The sequence below is a fragment of the Prionailurus viverrinus genome, chromosome C1, assembly GCF_022837055.1.
Source record: "Prionailurus viverrinus isolate Anna chromosome C1, UM_Priviv_1.0, whole genome shotgun sequence".
NCBI classification, from domain to species: Eukaryota; Metazoa; Chordata; class Mammalia; order Carnivora; family Felidae; genus Prionailurus; species Prionailurus viverrinus.
The window spans coordinates 209,193,282-209,217,480 of NC_062568.1; the positions used below are offsets into that span (position 1 = coordinate 209,193,282).

General features: G+C 46.3%; 2 protein-coding genes across 4 annotated transcripts in view; both read right to left on the reverse strand.

The window, feature by feature from the left end:
* Positions 1-5,375: 5,375 nt before the first annotated feature.
* On the reverse strand, positions 5,376-15,125 carry VAMP3 (vesicle associated membrane protein 3). The gene is made up of 5 exons (XM_047869352.1): positions 15,013-15,125; positions 12,720-12,801; positions 9,343-9,501; positions 8,508-8,559; positions 5,376-7,210 (listed from the first exon to the last, which is right to left on the reverse strand). Coding segments are annotated over exons 1-5 (315 nt in total). The 5' UTR covers positions 15,015-15,125; the 3' UTR covers positions 5,376-7,190.
* Positions 15,126-16,823: 1,698 nt separating this feature from the next.
* CAMTA1 (calmodulin binding transcription activator 1) overlaps positions 16,824-24,199 on the reverse strand; it is an 850,989-nt gene continuing 843,613 nt past the window's right edge. For all 3 annotated transcript variants that reach the window (XM_047869351.1, XM_047869350.1, XM_047869349.1), the window contains exon 12: positions 16,824-20,106. In XM_047869351.1, the coding sequence (XP_047725307.1) occupies positions 20,043-20,106 (64 nt within the window). In that variant the 3' untranslated portion in view covers positions 16,824-20,042. The remainder of the gene's footprint in view (positions 20,107-24,199) is intronic.

The window sequence follows — 24,199 nt, forward strand, 5'->3', positions numbered from 1 at the left end:
TGCGCGCCACGTGAGGCGGCCCCGCCCCCCAGCCGCGCGATTGGCCGCCGCGGCCAGCTGTGCGGGCCTCCATTGGCCCGGGGGCGGGGCCTCGGCCGGGGCGCCCCGGTTACTTAACCCGAAGCGAGTGGGCGGGGAAAAGGCGCCGACGCCCTTTACGTAACGCCGGTGTTCGGGTAGTGGGTGGTGCGCGGCCAATCCGGAAGGCGGGCGCGTAGGCAGCGGGGGAGGGGCCCTCAGAGGGTGGAGCCCGGGCCGGGAGAGTCGAGCGCTCCGCCCCTTTCACGGCACCGGGGCGGGGAGGTGGGGTGGGAGGGAAAGAACAGCGGGGCGGCTGGAGCCAGCACGGCAGGGATAGGGCGCTCGAGCCGCCAATCACGAGAGGGCGGGACCCGGGCGGGGTGGGCCGGCCTCCACGTGAGGGGCGGGTGTTCCGGCAGGCGGTCGGGCGCGCAGGTGGCCGAGGCGGTGCGGGCCCGGGTCGGGGACAGTCCTGGGGGGCGGGGCGGGGCGGGCCCCACCCCCGGGCCCCACCCCCGCCCCCACCCTCACCCCCACCCCCACCCGGGCGCGGGTGGAAGGCTCTCGTCGTCCGAGCCTTTTTCGCGCCTTCTCGGGTTCCCTTATTTGCGTTTTGCTCAGCCTTCCTGCTTTCTCGCCTTTCAGCTCTTGAGGCTTGGAGGACCCGGGCTGTGAAGCAGCTCTCCGGAAGATCAAAGCCGTTTTTCAGAAACGGAATTTTGACGACGGACTTCACACGTTGCCCCGGTCTTCTTTAGGTGACAGGTTGATTTGGCAACTGGGGGAGGACAAGTGTATGTAAAAAACACTGTCAGAAAAGGAAGGTGCAGAGAAACCCTTTTCAAAAATACCAGTCTGATGGTTTTTTTCGAATGTGTGTTAACTCAGCCCAAGGGCAGAGCTCCGCCCCTCTCCAGTGCCTGGCACATCAAAAATCTTCAGTGTTTATTGGATGAATGAAAGGAATTGTATAGAAACGGGGGCGGGGAGTGAAGTGTGACAATTGTTTATATCATGTATTGGATAATCCACCTCATTTTCCCAGATGATGGCAGATCTCACTGTCCTCTTGTGTTTTTGTCAAACTGCTTTCGAAAGCACATTTATTGAGTGGATTATTTAGGCGGGGATGATTCCGGTCCCTGAGAACGCCTGGTGGCACAAGTCCCTGCCATTCAGGGTGCCTACATTTTATGAAGGCGTAAAACAGGAGCAAGTCCATGGGGGTCAGAAAGTGGAAAGTACTGTGTAGAACAGGAAACCAGCTAATGGGATGAAGTGTGGCTGGGACAGGGATGGAGGGTGAAGGAGGCAAGAGACACATTATCCTGGTGACTAGGGAAGCCTCTCTGAGAAGGTGAACTGAAACCTGAGTTTGTGTATGGCGGAGGGGGAGGGAGCAGAATGCACCTGCTGAAACCTGACAGCACGCGTGCTGTCAAGGAACAGAAAGGCAATATAGTTTGCCTGGAGAATAGATGGAGGAGGAATGGTGTGAGGGGAGGTCAGCAAGTTAGGAAGCGCCGGATTATAGTTCGGGAACACAACTTGGGTTTTCTTCTAATGGTAGTGGGAAGGGGAGGATTTTAAGCAAAACAGTGACCTGTATCAACCAGAATGCCACACAGGAAGCAGGTAACAGGAAGCTGTTAATTACGAGAAGAGGCTGAGGACGGCTCAGACTAGGGTGGCACCAGGAGGGATGGTGACAGGAGCCATTGGACGTGGGGTGCGTTCAGGGCACGGAAACTTGCCAAGGAGTTGAATGTATGTTGTGAGAAGAGAGCGTGATCCAGGGTGACTCCTGGGTCTTTGGTTTAAGCAGTGCTGTGTTTCGTGGGTCATCAACTTAGATGGACAAGTCTGGGGATGGCAAGTTTTGATGAAGGGAGAATGGAGACTCGGTTCCCACATGTTATGTCTGAGATGTACATGACACAGGCAGGTGGGATTGTCAGATGGGCGAGTGAATCTCCCAGCCTGGAACTTAAGGGAAAAGCGAGGATGGAGATTTGGGAGAGGCAAGAGCCCTATGGTGTTTACAGTCATGTGGGAAATGGTGTTGACATTAGAGTGCAGACAGAAAGAAAAGGGCCAATGGCCAAGACCGGGGGCACATGGAGATTCAGAGGCCGAGCAGAACACCAAGTGAAGGGACATCTGGGTGGCTCGGTCGGTTGAGCGTCTGACTCCTGACTCTTGATTTCGGCTCAGGTCATGATCTCATGGTTTGTGAGCTGGAGCCCCGTGTCAGGCTCTGCGCTGACAGCGCAAAGCCTGCTTGGGATTCTCTCTGTGTGTCTCTCTCTCAAAAATAAACAAACTTTAAAAAAAAAAAGTTAAAAAAAAAAAAGAGAAAGAGAGAGCCAAGCGAAGAACAAGGAGCCATAGATGGGGTTGGAAGAAAAGCAGAAGAATGTTGGGTCGTGGACACTAGATAAACTATTTCAGGGAGAGAGCTATCAACTGTATCAAATGCTCGTGACTCAGTAAGACAAGGGCTGAGGATTTCCTGTTGTGTTTCACCAAGTCGGTGACCTTGGTTAAAGATGTCTCAGTAGTGTTGGCTGGAGGAGAAGCACAGTGTGAGGCAGTGACAACAGGGAGCCGTGGGGAGGGATTTTGCTGTGTGGGGCTATAGACAAGTGTTCGGAGGGAGGGATGTGGGGATCACGATTAGGGGCTGACAGGGCTATTCGGTTAGGAGCGAGAAGGGAAGAAGCGGGAGAAAGCTGCAGACAACAGGGAGTTGCTGGAGGGGAGGCTTCCTTTAGGCTCGGAATCCACAAGCAGGCACCTGCGTTAATGGGATTGTCCACGGTCTTGTGGGCATAAAGACAAGTAGATTTTGAAATGCACTTAGCTTGCTATTTAAAGGATGGGAACAGACTGAGGGTTGAGGGAGGGTGGTGGAGAGGGGTAAGTGGGCGATGGGCACTGAGGAGGGCACCTGTTGGGATGAGCACTGGGTATTGTGTGGAAACCAATTTGTCAATAAATTATATTTTAAAAAAAGGATGAGAAAAAAAATCAGTTATTTTCCAATAACTATGCCATAATTGGTTTATCTAGTGCATTGTAGTTCAACAGGTTGAATTTTCTGCTTGCCTGAAAAGCAGCTCAGTTGCAAATAAGGATGCTATTTTTTCATTTTAAAATTTTTTTAAAGTAATCTCTACACCCATTGTGGGGCTTGACCTCACAACCCCGAGATCAAGTCACACGCTCCACTGACTGAGCCAGCCAGGCGCCCCAAGGATGCTATTTTTAAATGCACAAAAACAGTTTGGTTAATTTTAAAGCAACACTCCTCACTCAAAACCAATTAAAAAAAATCACCATACTTTAAGAAACATTTTGTTAGTGATGCAAATACAGACTTTATCATGTAGGATTCATCACTCATTAGAAAATAGTTATGAGACAAGAGGAGTTTGCTCCATTCTTTGACTGAAATCAATTGCCACCAGGAAGGCAAATGTTCATAAACACGTTGCATTTATCCTTCCGGTGACACGTGTTCTCTGCCCCCTCTGAGGTTAGGCATGGTCATGTGACCTGCTCCGGCCAGTAAAATGTGAGCAGAGCTGTCAGCCCCACTTCCAGACAGAGGCTTGGAGAGCCAGTGAGCAATCCCTGATGTTCCCTTCCTGCCGCAGCGATACACAGTGAACCAGAAACGAATGTTTACAGGAAGCCCCTCCCCGAGCCACTGATGATAGGGGCTTCCTGCTGCCTGGCATTGGACGTGTACCCTGAGTGAGGAAAGAACTCTAAGCCGTTGAGATTTTTATCTATAATGTTTGTTATACAGCACACCTGCAGCACATTCTGAGTGACCTGTGTGGTGATCGAAAATATCAGCAAGTCCAGGGGCACCTGGGTGGCTCGGTCAGTTGAGCGCCTGACTTCGGCTCATGTCGTGATCTCCCAGTCCGTGAGTTCGAGGCCCCGCGTTGGGCTTTAAGCTGTCAGCACGGAGCTTGCTTGGGATCCTCTGTCCCCCATTCTGTCTGCTCTTCCCCTGCTCATGCTCTCTCTCTCAAATATATATATATATGTATATACATATATATACGTATATATATTTATATATATACGTATATATATATTTATATATATATACGTATATATATATATTTATATATATCAGCAAGTCCAGTGGACTTGTCTAGTGTGGACCCTGGAAGGATGGTGGTGCCATTCTTTGGAACAGACACTGTTAATGGCAAGAGGAGGGGCGTGAGGCAGGGGAATGCTTGATTCTGTCTGGTCCACCTTGAGTTTGAGAGGCCTGTGTGTACCAGGCCAGGAATCATCAGGACACTAATGGATAGAGATGTGGGAATAGGTAAGATTGCCCAGGGAGAGTAAGTAGGATGGAGAGAGAAGTTGGCTGAGGGGGATCCAGCTGGCTAAGGAATCCTGACATTAAGGGAGGGGTAGAGAAGGGCCCATTGATGGTAGGTTTTCCTTCAAAATCTTGAAAATGGCACCCAAATTCATACAGATTTCATCATAGAAAGGTTCTGAGCAAACAGCACAATTCTATTGTTAGTGCTTTCCTGGGACATAATAGTAGGTCAGACAAGAAAAGCAGTGACCATCTATCCAAGGCGTTGGGAAGAAGTCAATGTCTTCTCTCTCAATAGGATTTCATCGGAAACTGGCATTTTATTGTAAACATAAGCAAAGGCTACTTCCACCCATTTTATATTGTTCCCTAGGGATTGTAGATTAAGAGTGAAAGTGTTTTCAAGGGGAAGGATATGCAGAGTCAAAACGAGCCACGTGTTTGGAGAAGCCTGTCACCCATCTGGGTACTAGCTACCCCTGTGTCCTATAGGTGGCTATCTATTCTCCCATAGACACGGCCAGCCTGGACATCACTATTTTTTTTTTAAGTTTATTTATTTATTTTTGAAAGAGCGAGAGCATGCATGCAGGAAGGATAGAGAGAGTGGGAGAGACAGAATCCCAAGCAGGCTCTGAGCTGCCAGTGTGGAGGCTGACTCGGGGCTCAAACTCACGAACCGTGAGATTGTGACCTGAGCTGAAATCAAGAGTCAGATGCTTAACTGACTGAGCCACCCAGGTGCCCTGCACATCACTCTTTAAAGATGACAGATTTAAGAAACTCTAAAGCCGGATCCTGACCATTTCGGTAACCGTGGAAAAGTCAGTTCCTCACTCACGTCCTATACTGCTCACGAGGGGAGGGGTTCGCTTCTGTGCACTAGGGGACGGGGAAGGGCTGGGGACCAGGAGGTGAGAGGTGGGGGCAGCAGCAAGGAACGCCGCTGGGAAGACCTGGACCAGGGCGTAGCTATCTTACAAGCACACAGGTACCAGAATCAAGTTTATAAACAGTTTATTCAGCTCATAATAGTGGGCAAGTTCCCAGCCAAATGCACAGATACAAGCGAGGCGCCCCTGGGTTAATGCAGGAGCCGGCGGGTTACATGGGACTGGGCATCAGGCAAGGAGGGAGCACCAAGGTTTCAGAGTCAGACACGGCCAGGGACCCTGAGCCGAGGGCGAGCCAATGTCCCGACGCTGACCGCTGCTTCCTTCTCCCAGCCGGGGTGTCCTCAACACTGCATCACTTCAGTGATGTCAGGGGAACAGATCTTAAAGAAATGGAGCCCGTGTTCCTGCACACCTCAACTGTTGTTGCTTTGTAAGTCACACGCTAGCACGTGAACAGGAGTTTTAGAATCCTCCGTAACAGCGGGCCAGAGTGTTGATCCCTCTGTATTTCTCCCTCAGCGCCTCCTTGCCTGTTGTCATTCCTACCTAAATTCTCATCCTTAAGCCACACACCCTGATGACGAGAGTCTCACATACACAAGTCTCTCAGATGACAACGCTATTTCCAAAGCAGCATCTTGTGCAGACAGTCTATGACATCGAAAAAAGAAAGTGTCTCTGGTTAGCTATTCTCCGTGAGAAGAGTCATCCACCCTTGACCGATGCCTCACTGAAAGCATAATTTAGAAGACAGATTTAGGAAGTGGAATATGGATAAAAATAGGAAACAAACTCCAAAAAGCCACCGTCTATGGGGACGGGGCCACCTAATGACCAGTTCACAGATGGGTCTCACTCGAAGGCTATAAAGTTGCTGCTCACGTAATTATTAGAAACCTACTGGAGTCCAGAGCCGACAATCTGCAAACCTCTGGGTAGATAGAGATCGGCGTCTGGGCAGGAGATGGTTGGAGTCTAGCTTAAACCTTCTCTAACCCCTGGGAGAAATGCTCAATCAGGGCGGGGGCGCGGGGTGCAGGCGGGAGCTGCGCCACAAACAGCATCTCAAAGGCAAGAAAGGCCTGATAGGATGTAGAAGGTTCACTGTAATGTTATCATTTTAATTCTGAAGGGCACCTTAAGTTCCATTTGTCACTTTTCTGAATTGATCTGTCGGGAACAGACTTGAGGACGCTGTACTGGCATTTAACTTTTTGGCAAAATAGAAACTTTGGTCATGGCCTCAGCTCCGTAAAAATGTTTTCGAGAGGCGATTATTTCTGATGAAAATAACATTTTTAGCAAGTGATACAAAACAGTAACAGGAAAGTAAACATCTTCGTATCTACGGTAAGAGCAAAAACTCTTGGTCAGAATCTTATTTTTAAATACGGCGCAAGGGTCAGTAGTGCTTATAAACAGTACAGAGTTCTCTTACAGGGGATCAGAAAAATAGCAAAGTAAGGCACAACCTGTTACGGTTACAGATTTGTGTTAGGCAGTAGTGTTCTTTCTGGAAGGCACAAACTGGAATTCTGATTACCTAAAGGTTTAAAATGTGGTTCTGAAGATGCTGTGTGACAGGGGGAGCCTCTGGGAACGAATCCCCTTAACTGAAATTAATGGCAATTAATCACACAGCGGGACTTCCAGGTTACGACACTCTGGAACTCAAGTCCGCTTCCTCAGCCACGCGGCAGTCTGAAGGCGCCGGGCCAAGTGTGGGCCGGGTGGCCGCACTTCAAGTTTGGAGTGCTTACGATAACAAAGGCACGTTTCCCAGAAATTAAACTTGACAGTAACAAACAGAAAATATTCACTTTAGACAGAACAGTAGGCGAGCTCGAGAGTATAGCAGGTTCTAAGTCAAACGTCTTGAAGAGGTTTCTCGAACAGCAGGCCGGAGCTTCACTGTTTCTTCACGGGGACACGTTCCACACTAACAAGCAGGGGAGACGGAAAAAGAGCAGAGGAAACAGCAGTTTAGTGTTTCGGGGCGGACCCAGAACTGACCCTGCATGTCGCGGTCTAAACGCGAAAATCAATCTGGCCGATTTCGCACGGGGGGCTCCTCCACAACTGTGCCGAGGGCCCGCGGCCACTGTGAAAAGGAAGGATGGGAGGGACTGCTTTTGCAAATGGTTCCCACGGATGGGGCTAAAAACCCCGACGGCTTGTTCCGGGATGAGATACAACAGTAGCAACAGCAATGCCAGTCACTAATACTTCTGTGGGCGCGTGGGTGTGTCTACGGATTTATTTACTTACACAGCTGGCACCACTAAACGCCAAACGCCATCCTATTCGCTTTTTACGGATCAGCCAGTTGTGTCCTCGTAACAGACATATGGGGTAGGTACTATTATCATCCCCACTCTACAAATGAGGAGACGGCGGTTCAGAGACGTTCAACGATTTGTCTAAGGCCGCACAGCTGATGGTGGTGGAGCCATGGCGGGGAACAGGCAGTCATGCTTTTCATCAGCAGACCACACTGTTTCTTGTAAAAGGAAGGATCAGACGAAAAGGTGCTCGGTGAGGGCCCCTGGGGGGGTTCAGGCGGCCGAGCGTTCGACTTCAGCTCAGGTCACCGTCTCAGCTCGCTGCTGCCAGCGCGGGACCCGCTTGGGATCCTGTCCCCTCTCTCTCGGTCCCTCCCCTGCTCACGCGTGCGCGTGCGCGCGCTCTCTCTCAAAAATAAAAAAAACTGGGGCGCCTGGGTGGCGCAGTCGGTTAAGCGTCCGACTTCAGCCAGGTCACGATCTCGCGGTCCGTGAGTTCGAGCCCCACGTCGGGCTCTGGGCTGATGGCTCGGAGCCTGGAGCCTGTTTCCGATTCTGTGTCTCCCTCTCTCTCTGCCCCTCCCCCGTTCATGCTCTGTCTCTCTGTCCCCAAAATAAATAAACATTGAAAAAAAAAAAATTTAAAAAAAAAAAATAAAAAAAACATTAAAAAAAGAAAATGTACTCAGAGGTACAGGATACCACTGACCTACAGGGTGGGTCAGTGACAATGGAGGCATCTTCTCTAACTTCAAAGGATCAATGTTTATAGAAAAAAATCTTGGACTTTGACGAAACAACACTCAAGTATTTAAAACATTTACTGAAGAAAACGAAAATCTCTGGAGTAAACTACCGGCTCTGAGGGAACTTTTACTCTGAGTTCTTGTACGTGAGGTCAGCTGTGAACATACAGAGAAGACCCGAACGAGGAGTTGAGGCCAGAGAACTCACCGATGATGATGATGATGATGATGACCACGACGACGATCCCTATCGCCCACATCTGTGAAACAGACCATTTCACATTTCAAACACAGAGGTCAACGTGCTCACCGAGGAGCATCACATTCTAGTCGCTGGCAGAGGAATTAAGGTGCACTACAATTTGAAATAATCCACAGTTTTTAAAGCCTAAACTGCCTGTTCTCACTCGGGGCATGAAGGTATTTATCTTTTTGTAAGACGGTCAGATGGCCTGCGGTCCCCAGGAAGGCATCTATTTTGTGCACACAAGTTCTTCACGTAAGGAAGGGCTGCTAACTTGTCCTGTGTGTCCGGAAGCGTCGCTTTTGTCCCAGGAAGGGGGCGGGGTCCACCCGGGCCCTGGTAGCTGCAGAACATCTGCTCTGGGCTACGCTCCTTGCGGGGCTGTTCTCCTCGCTCCTGCGGGGCACACTGGCTTGCCAGCTGCCCTTTCTCATCACACTGGAGCCATGCACTCAACCACATGCCAACTGACCACCGACCCCAGCCCTCTCTGGCCAGTCTGTGTTCAGGGCGATGCGGGGGTGGGGGGTTGAAGGCGGCTTCTGTTTATGATTGGTTTTGGACCTGCCTGTTCTATGTGCTTCTTAAGGTCAGCCACAGAACCTGAAGAATTCCTAGCTGAGGGGCTAGGGAAAGGGCAGGCAGTCAGTGCCTTAGACTCAGAGTCAATCCAAATTTCCATGTACGGGACGTCCAACTCACCTCCAACATTCACAGAAGTCCCATACTTGGGGCCTTAGTTGCCCCTCTGAGACTGCAGAGGGTGACTTAAGGCAAAAACCAGTGAAAAGAAAGTTACCTTGCAATTCTTCCACCAGTATTTTCTCTTCAGCTTGGCGGCACTTGTTTCAAATTGGGAAGCTCCAGCCTGCAGTGCGTCTGCACGATCATCTAATTCCGAGAGCTTCTGGTCTCTTTCCAACACCTTATCCACGTTGACTCTCATGATGTCCACCACCTGAACGAACGTGATCACACCGAGTTACACACAGAGGAAGGGAAGAACAAACACAACGCTCAGTGAGGTAAACAGCACGTTTCCTTTCAGGTCGGCACTTGATTACGTTGGGCCAGACTTCCATTTATAAATGGGAGGGGGGCGGTGCTCACTCTTTCGTGACACAAACACTCAGCAAACTAGGAGCAGAAGAGAACTTCCCTAACGAGAAAAAGGGCATTTATGGAAAACCCCACAACGAACATCCATGGTCAACACGAAAGGGAAAGACAGAGTTTGTCCCTAAGACTGAAACAAGATAAGGATGCCCACTTTCACTAATGCTGTTCAACGCCGTACTGGAAGTTCTGGCCAGAGTAATTAGGCAAGAAAAGAAAAAGAAGACATCCAAATTGGAAAGAAATAAATAAAATCTGTATTTGCAGATGACTCCACATACAGAAAATCCCAAAGCATCCACACACTGCTAGAGTTAATAAACACATTCGGTAAGTGTTCAGGTTACAAGATCAACACCCAGAAATCAGAATGTGTCCATATACTAGAAAGAAAAAGGAAATTAAAAAAATAATTCCATAAACAATAGCATCCAAAAGAATAAAATACCTAGGGGATAACTCAAACCGAGGAGGCAAAAGATCTGCACAATGAAAACTATGACACTGCTGGAAGAAATTAAAGACCTAATTATAAGGGAAGACATTCCATGTTCGTAGATAGGAACACCTAATATTGTTAAGATGGCGAGATGCCTCAAAGCAATGCACAGGCAGACAGATTCAACACAATCTGTATGAAACTTCCACTGTCCTTCTCCCCCCTACAACCTCCTCCCAGAAACGGAAAAGCCGATCCTTAAATTTTTATGGAATTGCAAGGGACCGGAATAGCTGAAAACAATACTGAAAAAGAAAATGTTGGAGGACTCCGACTTTCCAATTTCAAAACCTTACAACAAAGTTACAGTGATCAAAGTGTGTGCCTCTGGCATGACATGCCACCAGTGGGACATGCACACCAGTGGGACAGACAAAGACAGACATGCACACCAGTGGGACAGAACTGAGAATCCAGAAATCAACCCAAACATCTACAGCTGATTGATTTTTGACAAGGCTGTCAAGAGCATTCAGTGAGGAAAAGGGCAGTCTCTTCAGCAAATGGTACTAGGACAATGGGACAGCCACAGGCAAAACAATGAGGCTGGACCCCTACACCTCACCCTATACGTAAAAATTAACTCAGAATGGATGAATGACCTACATATGAGAGCTAAAAACTATAAAACTTTTAGAAGAAAACCTAAGAGCAAATCGTCATAACTTTATTATTTTTTTAAAATGTTTATTTATTTTTGAGAGAGAGAGACAGAGACAAAGAGTGGAGGGGTGGGGGCAGACAGAGAAGGAGATACACGTGAAGGAGGCTCCAGGCTCTGAGCTGACAGCAGAGCCCGACGCGGGGCTCGAACTCACAGACCGCGAGATCATGACCTGAGCTGAAGTCAGACGCTCAACCGACTGAGCCACCCAGGCGCCCCCGTCATAACTTTAGATTTAGCTATAGATTGGACACCCAGTCAAGAACGACAGCAAAAATAAATAAATTGAACTTAATAAAAATTAAAACCTTTTATGCATCAAAAGACATTATTATCAAGGCTGTGAAAAGACAATCTACAGAATGGAAGAAAATATTTGCAAATCATTTAACCCTAAAATGATTTTTAACCTAAAGAGGGTGTAATATCCAGAATATATGAAGAGCGCTTACCACCCAGCAACAAAACGAGAAACTACCCAATCAAAAAACAGGCCATAGACTTGAATAGACATTTCTTTTTAAAAAAAAATTTTTTTTTCAACGTTTATTTATTTTTGGGACAGAGAGAGACAGAGCATGAACGGGGGAAGGGCAGAGAGAGAGGGAGACACAGAATCGGAAACAGGCTCCAGGCTCTGAGCCATCAGCCCAGAGCCCGACGCGGGGCTCGAACTCACGGACCGTGAGATCGTGACCTGGCTGACGTCGGACGCTTAACCGACTGCGCCACCCAGGCGCCCCTTGAATAGACATTTCTACAAAGAATGTGTACAAATGGCCAAAGAGCACATAAAAAGATATTCAACATCACTGGTCATTCAGGAAATGAAAACCAAAATCACAATGCAATACTTCCATATTCACTAACTAGCACAGCTACACTCCAAGAAAACAGAAAACGACAAGTGTTGGTGAGGATGTGGAGAAGCAGGAACCCCTGGACGTCACTGTTGAGGATGCAAAATGGTACAGCCACTGTGGAAAGTTTGGTAGTTCCTCCAAAAGCTAAATACAGGGGCGCCTGGGTGGCTCAGTCGGTAAAGCGGCCGACTTCGGCTCAGGTCACGATCTCGCGGTCCGTGAGTTCGAGCCCCGCGTCGGGCTCTGGGCTGACGGCTCAGAGCCTGGAGCCTGTTTCAGATTCTGTGTCTCCCTCTCTCTGACCCTCCCCCGTTCATGCTCTGTCTCTCTCTGTCTCAAAAATAAATAAACGTTAAAAAAAATTTTTTTTTCAAAAAAGCTAAATACAGAATTGCCACATAAATACTAGTCTGAATCTCACACAGTCTTCCATTGTGGGTCTGCAAACGCAGAGCAGAACAAAAGATGCTCTGAGGGTCCTCTGACTTGAGAAGCCCACAAATACAGATTTGTCGGGCTAGAGCAGGTTGCTAGCACCTGCCTTCTGTACACGAATGGGTGACAACCAGAACTGAATTTGAGGCTTGCTCAAGCTTGGGAACGAGGTGGTCAGGCTACCGTAAGAAGCATTTTGATGAAAAATCTGCTAAGAGGGATTGGTCTTGGCTTGAACAATCTAAAACTCTATTACCCTATTTTATAAAGTAGTTCTTTTTTTTTCCTTTTTTTTTTTTTTTAATGGCAGCAAAATATATCTTTAAGGTGGTCCCTGGAGGAATGTTCTCAGGAGGAGTGTTTGTGGTTTAGATATGTGGTTCAGTTACAGGGAAACCAGCATGACATCTGGAGACTAACTTCTCAGGAGCTTAGCTCAGAGCTTTCAGAATAGGAGGGGACACATTTTTGTTACATTTATGAAACGGTCGAAGTTTCCTTTCCATTCATGCTTTTCTGATACTTTTTCTAAATAGAATTATTTCCAGTGTTCCCATGCTGGTTTAAAAGTCACTGTGGGCAACATTTTAGAACAATACCTCATCCACTTGATTTTGTGTCTGCTGAAGTCTTCGGTTACTGCCAGAGGCAGCACTCGAACCTGCAGGTGCACCTGTAGACCTGAAACGTGTAAAGGCACAAGCGTGAGTAAATTATTATTCCAAATATTACATCGTTGTACATATGAAGACATTACTCCAAGACCCTCACTGGTAGAACTAAAGCAGAAAGAGAAATCCTTCCTACAGTAATAAACAAAGGTTTAAATGACATATCTTCTGATTCCCCTATAAACTTCAAGATTCATCCACATATTAAAAGTGACCGGGGTCTAAAGTGCAGGTTTAATAAGATCTACTCTGCATCACTGAAGCACCTGATCTTAAGATCAGGGATCCTACAATAGGGAAACTCAACCTTCCAATTTTTTTTTTTTTTTTATAATTGTTTAAAGGCACACATCCACTTAAATGCAGCCGGTACTCGTCTGCTCTCTCACTGCGGTAAGAATGGTTTTCAAAGTTATAAACAGTTACAGAATGCCACTTTTCCACTACAGAGAAATGTATTTACACAAACGGGGTCAGGAACAGCGAGGTGCAGGTAGGAGGGGTGGCGCGGGTGGGAAAGATGAGGTGAAGTGGTGCTTCCTCTCTTAAAATCCTTGCTGAATGCCTTACTTCTCCCCAGCCAGATCTTTCTTGACCACTGTGGCTTTGAAGTTCCTCATTGCTTCCGTTATTAGGTTGGTCACACTTTGATTTCTCTCTCCTCTCTCTCTCTCTCTCTCTCTCTCTCTCTCTCTCTCTCACACACACACACACACACACACACACACACACACACACGGTTGACCCTTGAACAAGGTGGGGGTAAGGGACGCCGACCTCTTCTGCCCCCTCCACAGTTGAAAATCTGCATGCAACTTTTGACTCCTCCAAACGTTTAACTACTAACAGCCTGCTGTTGACCAGGGGCCTTACCAAAAACATAAACGGTTGATTAATACATATTTTGTTTGTTAGGTGTCTCATATACTGTATTCTTATAATAAAGTCAGCTAGAGAAAAAATGTTAAGAAACTCATAAGAGAAAATACATTTACAGCCCGTACTGTATTTATCAGAGAAAAATCTACCCGTAAGTGGACCTGTGTAGTTCAAACCCATGTTGTTCAAAGGTGATCAGTAATGTCTTGCTCTCCTAATAGATCACGGACTCCTGTGCCTTAGAGGTCTCGTCCCCCTGTCCAAGACAGCACCTGGCACATGTCTCGCATACAAGAGCTACTGATGCATCCATTGATTCAAGTTATTTATACCTACCAGGTGTCAAAGACCAGGGATGCAGTAGATGCCGTGCCTGCCCTTACAGTTTATTTATTTATCGTTTCGTCTGACAGATAATCGCAAAGGGCCATGTACTGGTACGTTTTCTCCAAGAGTTTTCTCATTTAATTCTCACGACTCTTTGAGGGAGGTACTACTATTAACCCCATTTTACAGATGCATAAAGCGGGGTTACGAAAGTCAACGCAGCTGGCTGCGGTGGAGTCTGTCTTTAGACCAGGTTCCACAGAATTCTATGGATCTAGATCTTCACCACTGTAATTTACTGGCCCAGCAGCCTCAGCCGGGTACACTCCTGTGGCGATCCTTAGTTCCTACAAGGAACCCAGGGAAAGCACCCATTCCTTGCTCCTCTGTAGGTGAGCAATGAACAGGTTGCAGGGGGACAGAGGGTCCTCGTGACTCTTGACGGTTTTCTCTCAATGTTACCACGGTAAACTTCACGTTTTCAAGGGCCACTACAACAAGACGGCTTCTGCTTAAACAGAGAAGGTCCACAGGTCTGCCCCTGAGTCCATTCTGATCATAGGTGCCTCTAGACAGGGCCGAGGTCTCTTCCCTTGCAACTTCCGGAGCCCAGCCCAGCACCAGGCAGCGAGCAGGCGCTCCAGGTGTAAGGAAGTGGCCACCGATCCCCTCTGGGACCTTGGGCCGGGGGGGGGGGGGGGGGGGGGGGGTGAGGCAAGAGGAGAAGGGGTGGGGTTGCGGTAGGGGCGGGGGTGGGGGCGTTTCCTACCTCCGGGAAGCCCCTGGCTTCCCCACCCCGCCCTGTCCCTTCCGCGATCGCCCGACGGCCGCGAGGCTGTCGGCCCGCCTGCAGCCAGCACCCCAGGGGCCGCCGCCCACCCCTAGGCCTCGGGAGCTTCCGCGCGAGCTCACGCCCGAGCGGCAGCCGGCGGGAACCGTGCCGGGGGAGGGTCCCAGCCGCGGGCCGCCGCCCTCCGGCACCCGAGGCCGCCCCGCGTCCCGCCGCGTCACTCACATTTTGGCGGCGGCGGGCGACGGTCGGCAGAGCGGCGCAGCGGGACGGGAGGCCGGGGAGCCGGGCGGGGCGGAGGCGCGGGGCCGATGACGTCACCGGCCGCGGCCGCGAAGGGGCGCGCCGGAAGGGGGCGGGGCGTCACGGGGGCGGGGCCACCCGAAAGGGCTGGGCGCCCGGCGCGGGGTGACCGCGCGGCGTGATGCGCTGGGCTCTGTCGCGCTGCAAGCTCTCTGCCCGCCGCCAACCTTGTGACGCCGCAGGTCGCTGAAAGGGACTGTGTAGGTGAATAAGAGCCGTGGCGTGGTACGTTATTGTGGGCCCGGGTACGTTATTCTTCGGCCTTGACAGTCCTGGGGGTTGACTGCGCGCTTCTGCGTGACGTCTCACGTTAACCCAGTGGTCCTGGAGACACCGCGCTTCCCCCCGAAGATTTGTTAACATGAGTCAGGGAGTCCGTTTGGGGCATTTATCATGGGCGTTGATTGGGTTAGACTCCTTTCTCCGTGTTCATTTGTGACTCAAATACTTGTCACCGCACAGACCATGACGGGAGCCTGGGCATCAGGCACTGTTTAGCGTCTACGTTTCTGTATTCCCCGGGCCCTGGCAGAGAAGGTCCTCAGCTTTTGATAGGCTGCAGGTGGAGAGTTACTCTGCAATGAACTTAAAGCGGTTATTGAAAATATTCCTACCAACGTAGGCGACGCCTCCCTTAAACAAACAAAAGTCTGAAAAACACTGCCAGGTCGCCTGGAGATCCGATGAGAAAGGAAAAATAAAACACTGAAATACTGAACTGTCTTTTCTGTCAGTGTAATAATTTGAAAAGGGAAATGCTAGTGTGTATTAGGAGAAAGAAGAGTGTCCCAGAGGAGGTGCGATTTGAGTTGGGTAAGTAGCTAAGAAGAGAATTCCCAGGCAAGGGATGAACAAACATGAACAAAGACAACCGTGGAAATGGAAATGGTTTGCACAGGTTTGCACCAACCAACCAGAAGGGGCAGGTTGGGTCACAGGTGAAATAAGACAATAAAAGAGTGAGGATAAACAAGAAAGGAAAATGTCGTTTAAATGCAGTTGGCTCTAGAAACCACCGGGGCCTGGGGGAGCTGGGAGATAACCCTGCAGATGTGGTCTGGCAGGAGCACCGCAATGGACTCCTTGGGAGAGGGACTACCAGGGAGACAGGGTGACACTCTGCAGTGAAAGGGAAGGAGAGGATGGCAGAATTCTCAGAAAAGAAGACAGATAGTAGTTGTCAGTTGGCAAATGCCTTTTGAAAACCGCAGAGGATTTTGGCTGCAGAGGTGAATTTAAATTGGTGTCTTTATGTTTCAGGTAACCGGTATGCCAGTTGAGAGGCACCTGAGAAAACAGTTGGAAAGCAAGGGTTCTAGGGACGGTGGCTTACAGTGAAATTTTTCTTTCAGGGACACCTGGCTCAGTCGGTTAAACGTCCTACTCGATTTCAGCTCAGGTCAGGATCTCATGGCTCGGGAGTTCGAGCCCCACATCGGGCTCTATGCTGACAGTGTGGAGCCTGCTTGGGATTCTTTGTCTCCCTCTCTCTCTGCCCTTACCCCACTCGTGCTCTCCCTCTCTAAATAAATAAATAAATAAATATTAATTTTTTTTCCTTTTCACGGACATGTCCCAAACTATGTAATAGTCGATGCCACAACACTGTCTCTGGATCTAAGGACACACGTGAAACGTACGGTTTGAGACATCCTGGGTCACCCTGGATCTCAACGGCAGGTAAAGTTAAAGCAAAGCACACACATAGTATGGGGAAATTTTCTTCATTTTTAATTTACAGCAGAAAGAATATAAAGCATTCAGAAAACATTTTCCATATTTTAAGGGCAATTCAAAACATTTTGCATGGTTTCCAGCAGCTGAGTTCTTCAACAGATCCATTGATTCAATGATGCTTTACATGCACAATTACAAAAATAAAACTTACAAAAAAGAAGACATCTAGACTAGTTTTACATGCAAGTCTCAGGGACCCCCCATTGGGCGCCAACTACTGTGTGGAACTGCCATAAGCGACCCGTGCAGCCAGAGAGGGGTTCGAGTTATTGTCTTTATTTCGTTCACACAGTACAGCTGATTTCAAATGGGTAACAAGAATAGCAATTAAATCTTCAGGAGACAGAATAAGATTAGCTATTAATTTTATAATGAAATCCTACTCCTGGCACTTGGGAATTCAGATTATCCAAGAAAGCTGCGCTTACCTATCATCTTATAGTCAAAATCAAGATTCACAATCAAGAAAAAGCGGTCAGAAATGCTTCGTTTCAGTGGAAGTGCATTTGTACCTCACCCAGGATTCACAGTTGTACTGGTAGGCTACACTGGTAGGCTTTGAACCTACTTCCTATCCCCTCCAGAAGAACCCTCCTAATTCTATGTAAGTCCTTATCTTCCAGAAGTTTCTAACTTACTCAGCTAATAATGCAGCATGGGAGACATTAAAAAAAATAAATGAATACATAAATGTGAGGATTAAAGCAAATCCACTGAGGTCATTACTCTTGTCAAAAGATCACTTATTTGTACCATAAGAAATGGAAGAAACCGATCTCAATTCAGTACTAACATACGATATTCTGAAAGAGCTGGCTCTCACCTTCTGTTCCCATTTATGAATACAATTGTGTGTTTGTAAATTACTCAGTGTCCTCCTGTAGATCAAATCGTGTAAAATAATAGGTATCTGGGGGTCGGGGGGGGGGGGCGTGTGTGCAACAGCTGCAACATAACCCACACATTTAAAAACAAAATGGAGCCAGGTCAGTTTACAAATGTACAGGTGGCTACTAGTTGTGGGGCTGAAACTGTTGTCAAAGCTGATCACAAGCGGTAAGACATATACTTTACAGTAATCCGAGGTTGGCAGTGAAAGGAAGTAATTAAAAAACAAGTACAATTATAGAAAAGGCACCAAGAGCACTGACCCCAGTTTTTACCACAATGTTTGTACCTATCTTCCTTCTAGAGACGCCAGTTTAAAAGCTTATTTGTGAATATTTTTAGGCTTCACAACAAGCCTTGAGTTTTAACGTACAGTTGGCAGCCAGAACCAAGAAGAAGAAGAAAAAAAAACAAAACTAGTTAATCTCAGCTTTACACCAACTGATCCTGAAACTTAACCTGGGAGTTTTAAACTGGCATCAGCAAGTGCGAACTTTATTCTCTCGATTTAACGTTAGTAGTTTAATTTTTAAAAGCATCAGATTTCTTTGGCTCCTCATTATGTAGAAAGAGTAATAGACCATGACAACCTTGCAAGACCAGTTTGCCTCTTTTAAATTTGTAGTCATTTTTTTTGTGCAATTTTTGTTACATTTTCTGATTTCCAGCAGGAGATGTGAAAACGTGAGACATTTTTCAACCTTTCGTACGATTTCTTTTGTCAGGTTTTGATCGTTCTAAGTGTTCTTTGTTGGAGTGAGTGGATGGTGTTAAGCTATATACGGATTCATCTTATGATTATCTGTTTAGCGAAAGTAACTTAATTTTCTTAAGCAATATTAGCATTCACATTACTTGGCACCATTGGCAAAAAAATTTTAAATTAAATAAAATAAACTCCTGGTAGCCAAAATTAAATGTAAACATATCCTTTTTTTTTTTTTTTTAAGTAATGTTACTCTGCCTTTTATCCTAAGTCTAAATACAGTAGCTCTTTTTTTTTTTTCCAGTTTAGTCATGCTTTAGCAAAATGTTCTTCTAAAGAACATTTAAAATAAAGTACTCTTATAGTGAAATAAAGTTTTTTTTTGTTTCATTTTACAGACCATAGCCACTAATGCTTTGCTTTTGTTCATTTCTTTTTTCTTGATTTCATGCACATATCTCTTTGTTTTAATATATACAATATATACAAACAATACATCCACATTTTTCTCGCTCATTCAGACAAAACTATACAAATAATTTTATCTCGCCATGTTATCGACCTTTGTGAATAAAATATTTAGCAATTAATATAATCCCTTTCAAATATTTTCTCGCTTTCCGTTTCTACCTTCTATATATACACAGAAACTGCTCAGTTTGGATGAGATTATAGCCAAAAATATGGAATTTACTGGCCAGAACGCAGCACCACACTGATCTTTTAGGTGGCAAATGTCCAGGCAAGGTTTATGATTCCTTAGAATGACTACAGTTTCCAAGGTTACTAAGAAAAGCTACATGCTGTACCAATTCTCTAAGTAAATCTCATTGCACATGAAAGTAAGGCCCACAAATGAAAGTGCTGAGCATGACAAAAGGGACGAGATGGTCACTACACTCGCAGGTTCCTGGGAGGTGGTGGGGACAAGAAAATAAAGTTAAACTCTGTGAGCTGTTTCTCATTAATTCCCATGCATTCCCCGTTTACCACACACCCGCCCCTCTGCAAATTTCCACAAGACATTAAAAACCTGCAGATTTTAAAAGTTGCATTAAGTGTGCTGTAGAGATTAAAACAAACACGAATTCAAAGAAAATAAAACCAGTGAAGGAAATGCGAACACACGGACCCAATGAAGATTTGTATGGTCTAAGCCCTCCACTGAGAGTCAATCCCAAAGATTCAGCTTCTTGGAAGTAACTGACAGGTGCAGGAGCAGCATTCTCTTTTGTTGCTAGCGCATCCCCACCTTTGCTTATCTATATTTTTGGTATAAATATTTGTACAGTTCCACACGATGTTTGAGTACAGCCCTATATGAGAAGGAAACCGGCTGCTTCCTAAGGAAAGGAAGCCTCTTTCGATTCCTCGTGGTGTCTTGTTTTTCCCATGATCCAACAGAAGATTGAGTTCCAAGATGTCTTGCTGATCAAATTAAAAGTTGTCCATGAAAGTGCAAATGCAATGACCAACACATTCCTGTTAAAATCCTGCAGCTGATCTCCCCAAAACTGCAGAGGGATTGTGTGCGTGTGTGTGCGTGTGTGCGTGCGTGTGTGTGTCGTAGTTTTGCATGTCTCTGCTAAAAACAGAAATGAAAACAGTCTGAAAAGCAATGTCACATTGCTAAGGGATGCTGCTGTATGTCTTCAAGTTCCTTGGCCTTTCTCAACTCTTTCACTCTGGAAGAGAAACAGAACAGAACACCAGGTGATAGCTGTTTAGTGAAACTGTGGCCAAACGGAGGGAAGGGCATTACCGATCCCTCTGAAGCAAAAACAAAAAAACAAAAAAACAAACAAACAAAAACCCCCAAAAACAAAACAAAAAACAACAACAACAACAACAACAAAAAACCAAGACAAAAACCCTTTGGAGGACTGATGGCAAAAGAAACTCCTGCTAAACTGCTGGGGGAGATATTCAAGGAGGAAGACACGGCCCTTCCTGAAACTGCTCGCTATCAAGTGCTCTCAACACAAAGCAAAACCGAAGTCGGCTGCATTCAGTCCCGTGTGACAGGAACGTGCTCAATCTTAGAAAGGGTTGGCTCTTCACATAGCTTTCTTCGAAGCCTGTTGGGACCATCAGTGACGCCCTGCAATTAATTCCACATGAGGCAAGTTAGGGAAACTGCACACGCCTCTACTTAGCTTCGGATACACCCAGGGACTGAACTGCTTTGCTCACAGACTCCAGATTGTTGGATATCTTGAAGCCGACCTTGCACCTGCACAGCCGGGCTACTGCGCTCACGTATCGTGGAGTCTTTCTGATTTTCGTTAATTCCTTACCTTCCTCCCATTCCACACTGTAACTTTAAAAGATGCTCAGGTCACTTCCCCCAGTGCTCCCAAGATGGACAGCAACAGCTCCCAGATGCATACCAGTAAGGTACTCTGTTCTATTTATCAAACGTGTTGCAGTCAACAAATTTCAATGAAATGGTTATCAACAGTCATGGAAAGTCCGCATCGGATTATTTGTTTGCCGTGGGGTTTGAATACGACCCCCCGATGTGGATGGGGTGCCGGGGAGCAGGTTGTAAGTTGGAAGGTTATTTGTTTTATTGAAAAAGAATTCAGATCTTGCCTTAAGAGCAAAAAGATCCAACGCCAAGTGTGACTTCGGGGTCTACTAGTAAAGTCAGCATGTGCTGTATATGGCACCCAGTTTGCAGCTCTACGTACCACATCATGACCCGTGTTTCCCAAAAATGGGGGCGGGAGAAGGAGTTTAGCCGAACAGAAGCGGCCGTTGCTCAGGATGCGTATGCCCTATGTCTCAGCAGCACAAGGAAAAGTCTGATTGGCTTTTTCTCATATGGGCCTCTCTCTACAGAGGGAATTCTCAAACGCACTTTTCTGATTCTCTAAGAATAAAGCGTCTCCTATTAAGTGATACCAGTGTGTGTATATTCTATTTTAAAACGAATGCCAGTTTACTTTCTAAATAGATTCTTGTTAACACTCAGGGGGAAGAAAACATTTTGAAAACCAGTAGTGAGTTACTGCTGTATCACACAGGCCAGGGTTCAGTGGCCTGCACGCACGCTCTTAACAGCAATTTAAGAAAACAGGATATTTACCCCCTCCAAGCAGAATCACTTCTGAATATTCTGCCAAGTTGATGCACTCTCTTCAGAGAGAAGTTGCTCTCTCTCAGAAAAAAAGCTTTATTACCATCATCATTAATACTAAAAAGAATTACCATGTTCGGAAACCTGCTGATTTGTCTGATATATTTACTAACTACGCCAGGTCCAGCTTGATCAAACGGTCTCTTCAGAACGGTTAACTTTCTTTCTTAACAGGCACGTTTAGAACGCATTGCTGTGTCCCTAACTGGATCTCGGTATCAGTTTTCGATTTTATAATTAAATATACCATGGATTATTAAATTTTAGGGTAATTTGGATCATATCACAGTACAGAATTGTGCATCATCATAGGTCCCTAATTTTGGACATGCATACTTGATAAAGAAATGGCTTTTTAAAAATTGAAACATGCCGTATCGTGTGTTCAATTTTTAAACATGCAGTATCTATACTAACAGCCCTTTGGCTGGAAAAATGCCAGGCATGCACTGATGCCCCCTTTGCTCCGGGCATGCAAAGTGTCTGTACTTGTGCAGACCTAGTGGCTGAGTCACCGCAAAGTGTGCGTGCTGCTTCACATGCGACATCTTGTTTCTGCACTAGTACAGAACTCATTCACAAATGTGCAACAGTGACTCCATCACTGATGAGCTTTCTAGAATCTGAAGAATTCCGAACTCAAAATCTGACAGCATAAACACAGATATCCATCCACAGTTCTTCTAGAGTGAAGAGGAATGCTATAAAAATATCACGTTCATCACTGAGAGAAAAAGGAGGGTGAACTATAAACCAGAAACGTTTTCTACAGTCTCATACCGAAGAAGCTGTAATCAGCTGGCCATGGGGCCTGTACCTTAAACGTTTTTCTTTTCATTATAACGGTCACGTTTGTTTTTGTAGGATTTTTTTTTTTTTTTTGCAATTTCTCTTGAAATTAATGAAAGAGTCTATAAATTCCCATAAGGTTTTAAGGTCACCATGTAAATGCTCTGCTATGAAGTGGCGGTAGCCTCGCGCGGCTCTGGGTGCAGGAGAGATACACGTCCATACACACAGAGGTGACGATGATCATCTGTAATGGAAAAACGAGACGCCCCAGTCTCAAGATGCGTCTTCTAGGCTTGCATCGCTTCTGAGCTACAGTGGAGAGCTTAGTTCTTAGTTCCATGATGAAGGTTTTACAGAACGTTAGCATTATAAATGATACCAGAATGGCTTCAACGGCATAGGCTTTTTTTTTTTTTTTTTTTTTTTTTTTAACAGAAAGTTGCTCAAGGAGGATTTAGGGAAAGAGGAAGAGAGGCCTTCTGTGTCAACAGCTGTACAGGCTACTTAGCATTTGTTACCTTGTTTAGGCCTCCAGACACTTCACCATCATCTCCAGTTTGTAAACGCAGAACCTGAGATTTACATCACTGAAGCGACCTGCCCCAAACAATACAGGTAACAAGCGGGGATTTGGGCCCAGGCCTGTCTGCCTTTCACCTCTCCACCCTGCTGCCTCCGATATACCTCAGGACAACAAAACGATTAAAAAAACAATTATTGGGGGCGCCTGGGTGGCTCAGTCGGTTAAGCGTCCGACTCGGTTTTGGCTCAGGTCATGATCTCAAGGTTCGGTTCATGGGATTGAGCTTCTTGCCGGGTTCCATGCTGACAGTATAGAGCCTGCTTGGGATTCTCTCTCTCTCTCTCTCTCTCTCTCTCTCTCTTTCCTCCTCCTCCCCTGCTGGTGCTCTCTCTCAAAATAAATAAATCAACAAAAAAAACAATTACTGTACTGGTTTCTCCAAAGGCCTCTGGAAACATCTCCATGGTGCGAGACGAGTGTATTGTTGCAACCTGGTAACAATTAACAACTGTATTTCTAACAACTGTATTTCCTCAGCTCTGAGACGCTGTCCCTTATAAGACCTTATGTTGCTTTCATTACAGTGTTCTGCAGAACAAAATTTCCTCCGTATAAAATGTACCTACCAACTTTATAAAATAGATCTGAGAAGTGAAAGAAGTGGGAATAAGAATCAAGGAAGTGGAAGATTTTTAGCCTCCTCCAATTTCCAACTGGCAGACTGTGTGGATGTTAATTAACCTCTCAAAGTTGAGATGAAATTGGGAGACTTTCACAATCTGCCCTACTGAAGCCGTAAATCGAGTTCTAAGTCACTTGAGGGCAGGTTATTAGGATGGGCTAGGGGTACCTAGTTTTCTTTCTGTTTTACGTCAAACGTCAACTGGACAAAAAGTAGCGTTTGAATGTTATACTGCCTCTAGAGAAACGCAAAACAATTCACTGCATCACCAAAGTAGTTTTCGAGCATTTGACACTAGAATTTTTGTTAGCCAATTCTAAAAAACCAGACGTTTCAGATCAGAGTTTCAACAGTTACGGAAATTTGTCGTTGCCTTGTCTTAGGACATGAACAGCCACCAACAGGCACGTGTCAACACACATCTAGCACGAGAGGGGTCACAATGAAAGTTTAGTCGTTATTACCTCTGGGTTTTTCTCCTTGCTTATTTGTATTTCCAAAATGCACTACAAGGAGTGTACTTCTTTCATAATAATTATTTCTGCTCATCATTCTCCAGGTTGAAAAAGAAGTTTATGTTTTCCTATCCATCTGTTATGACTACATCCCACCATCCATTATGGCTAGCAATGTTGTATT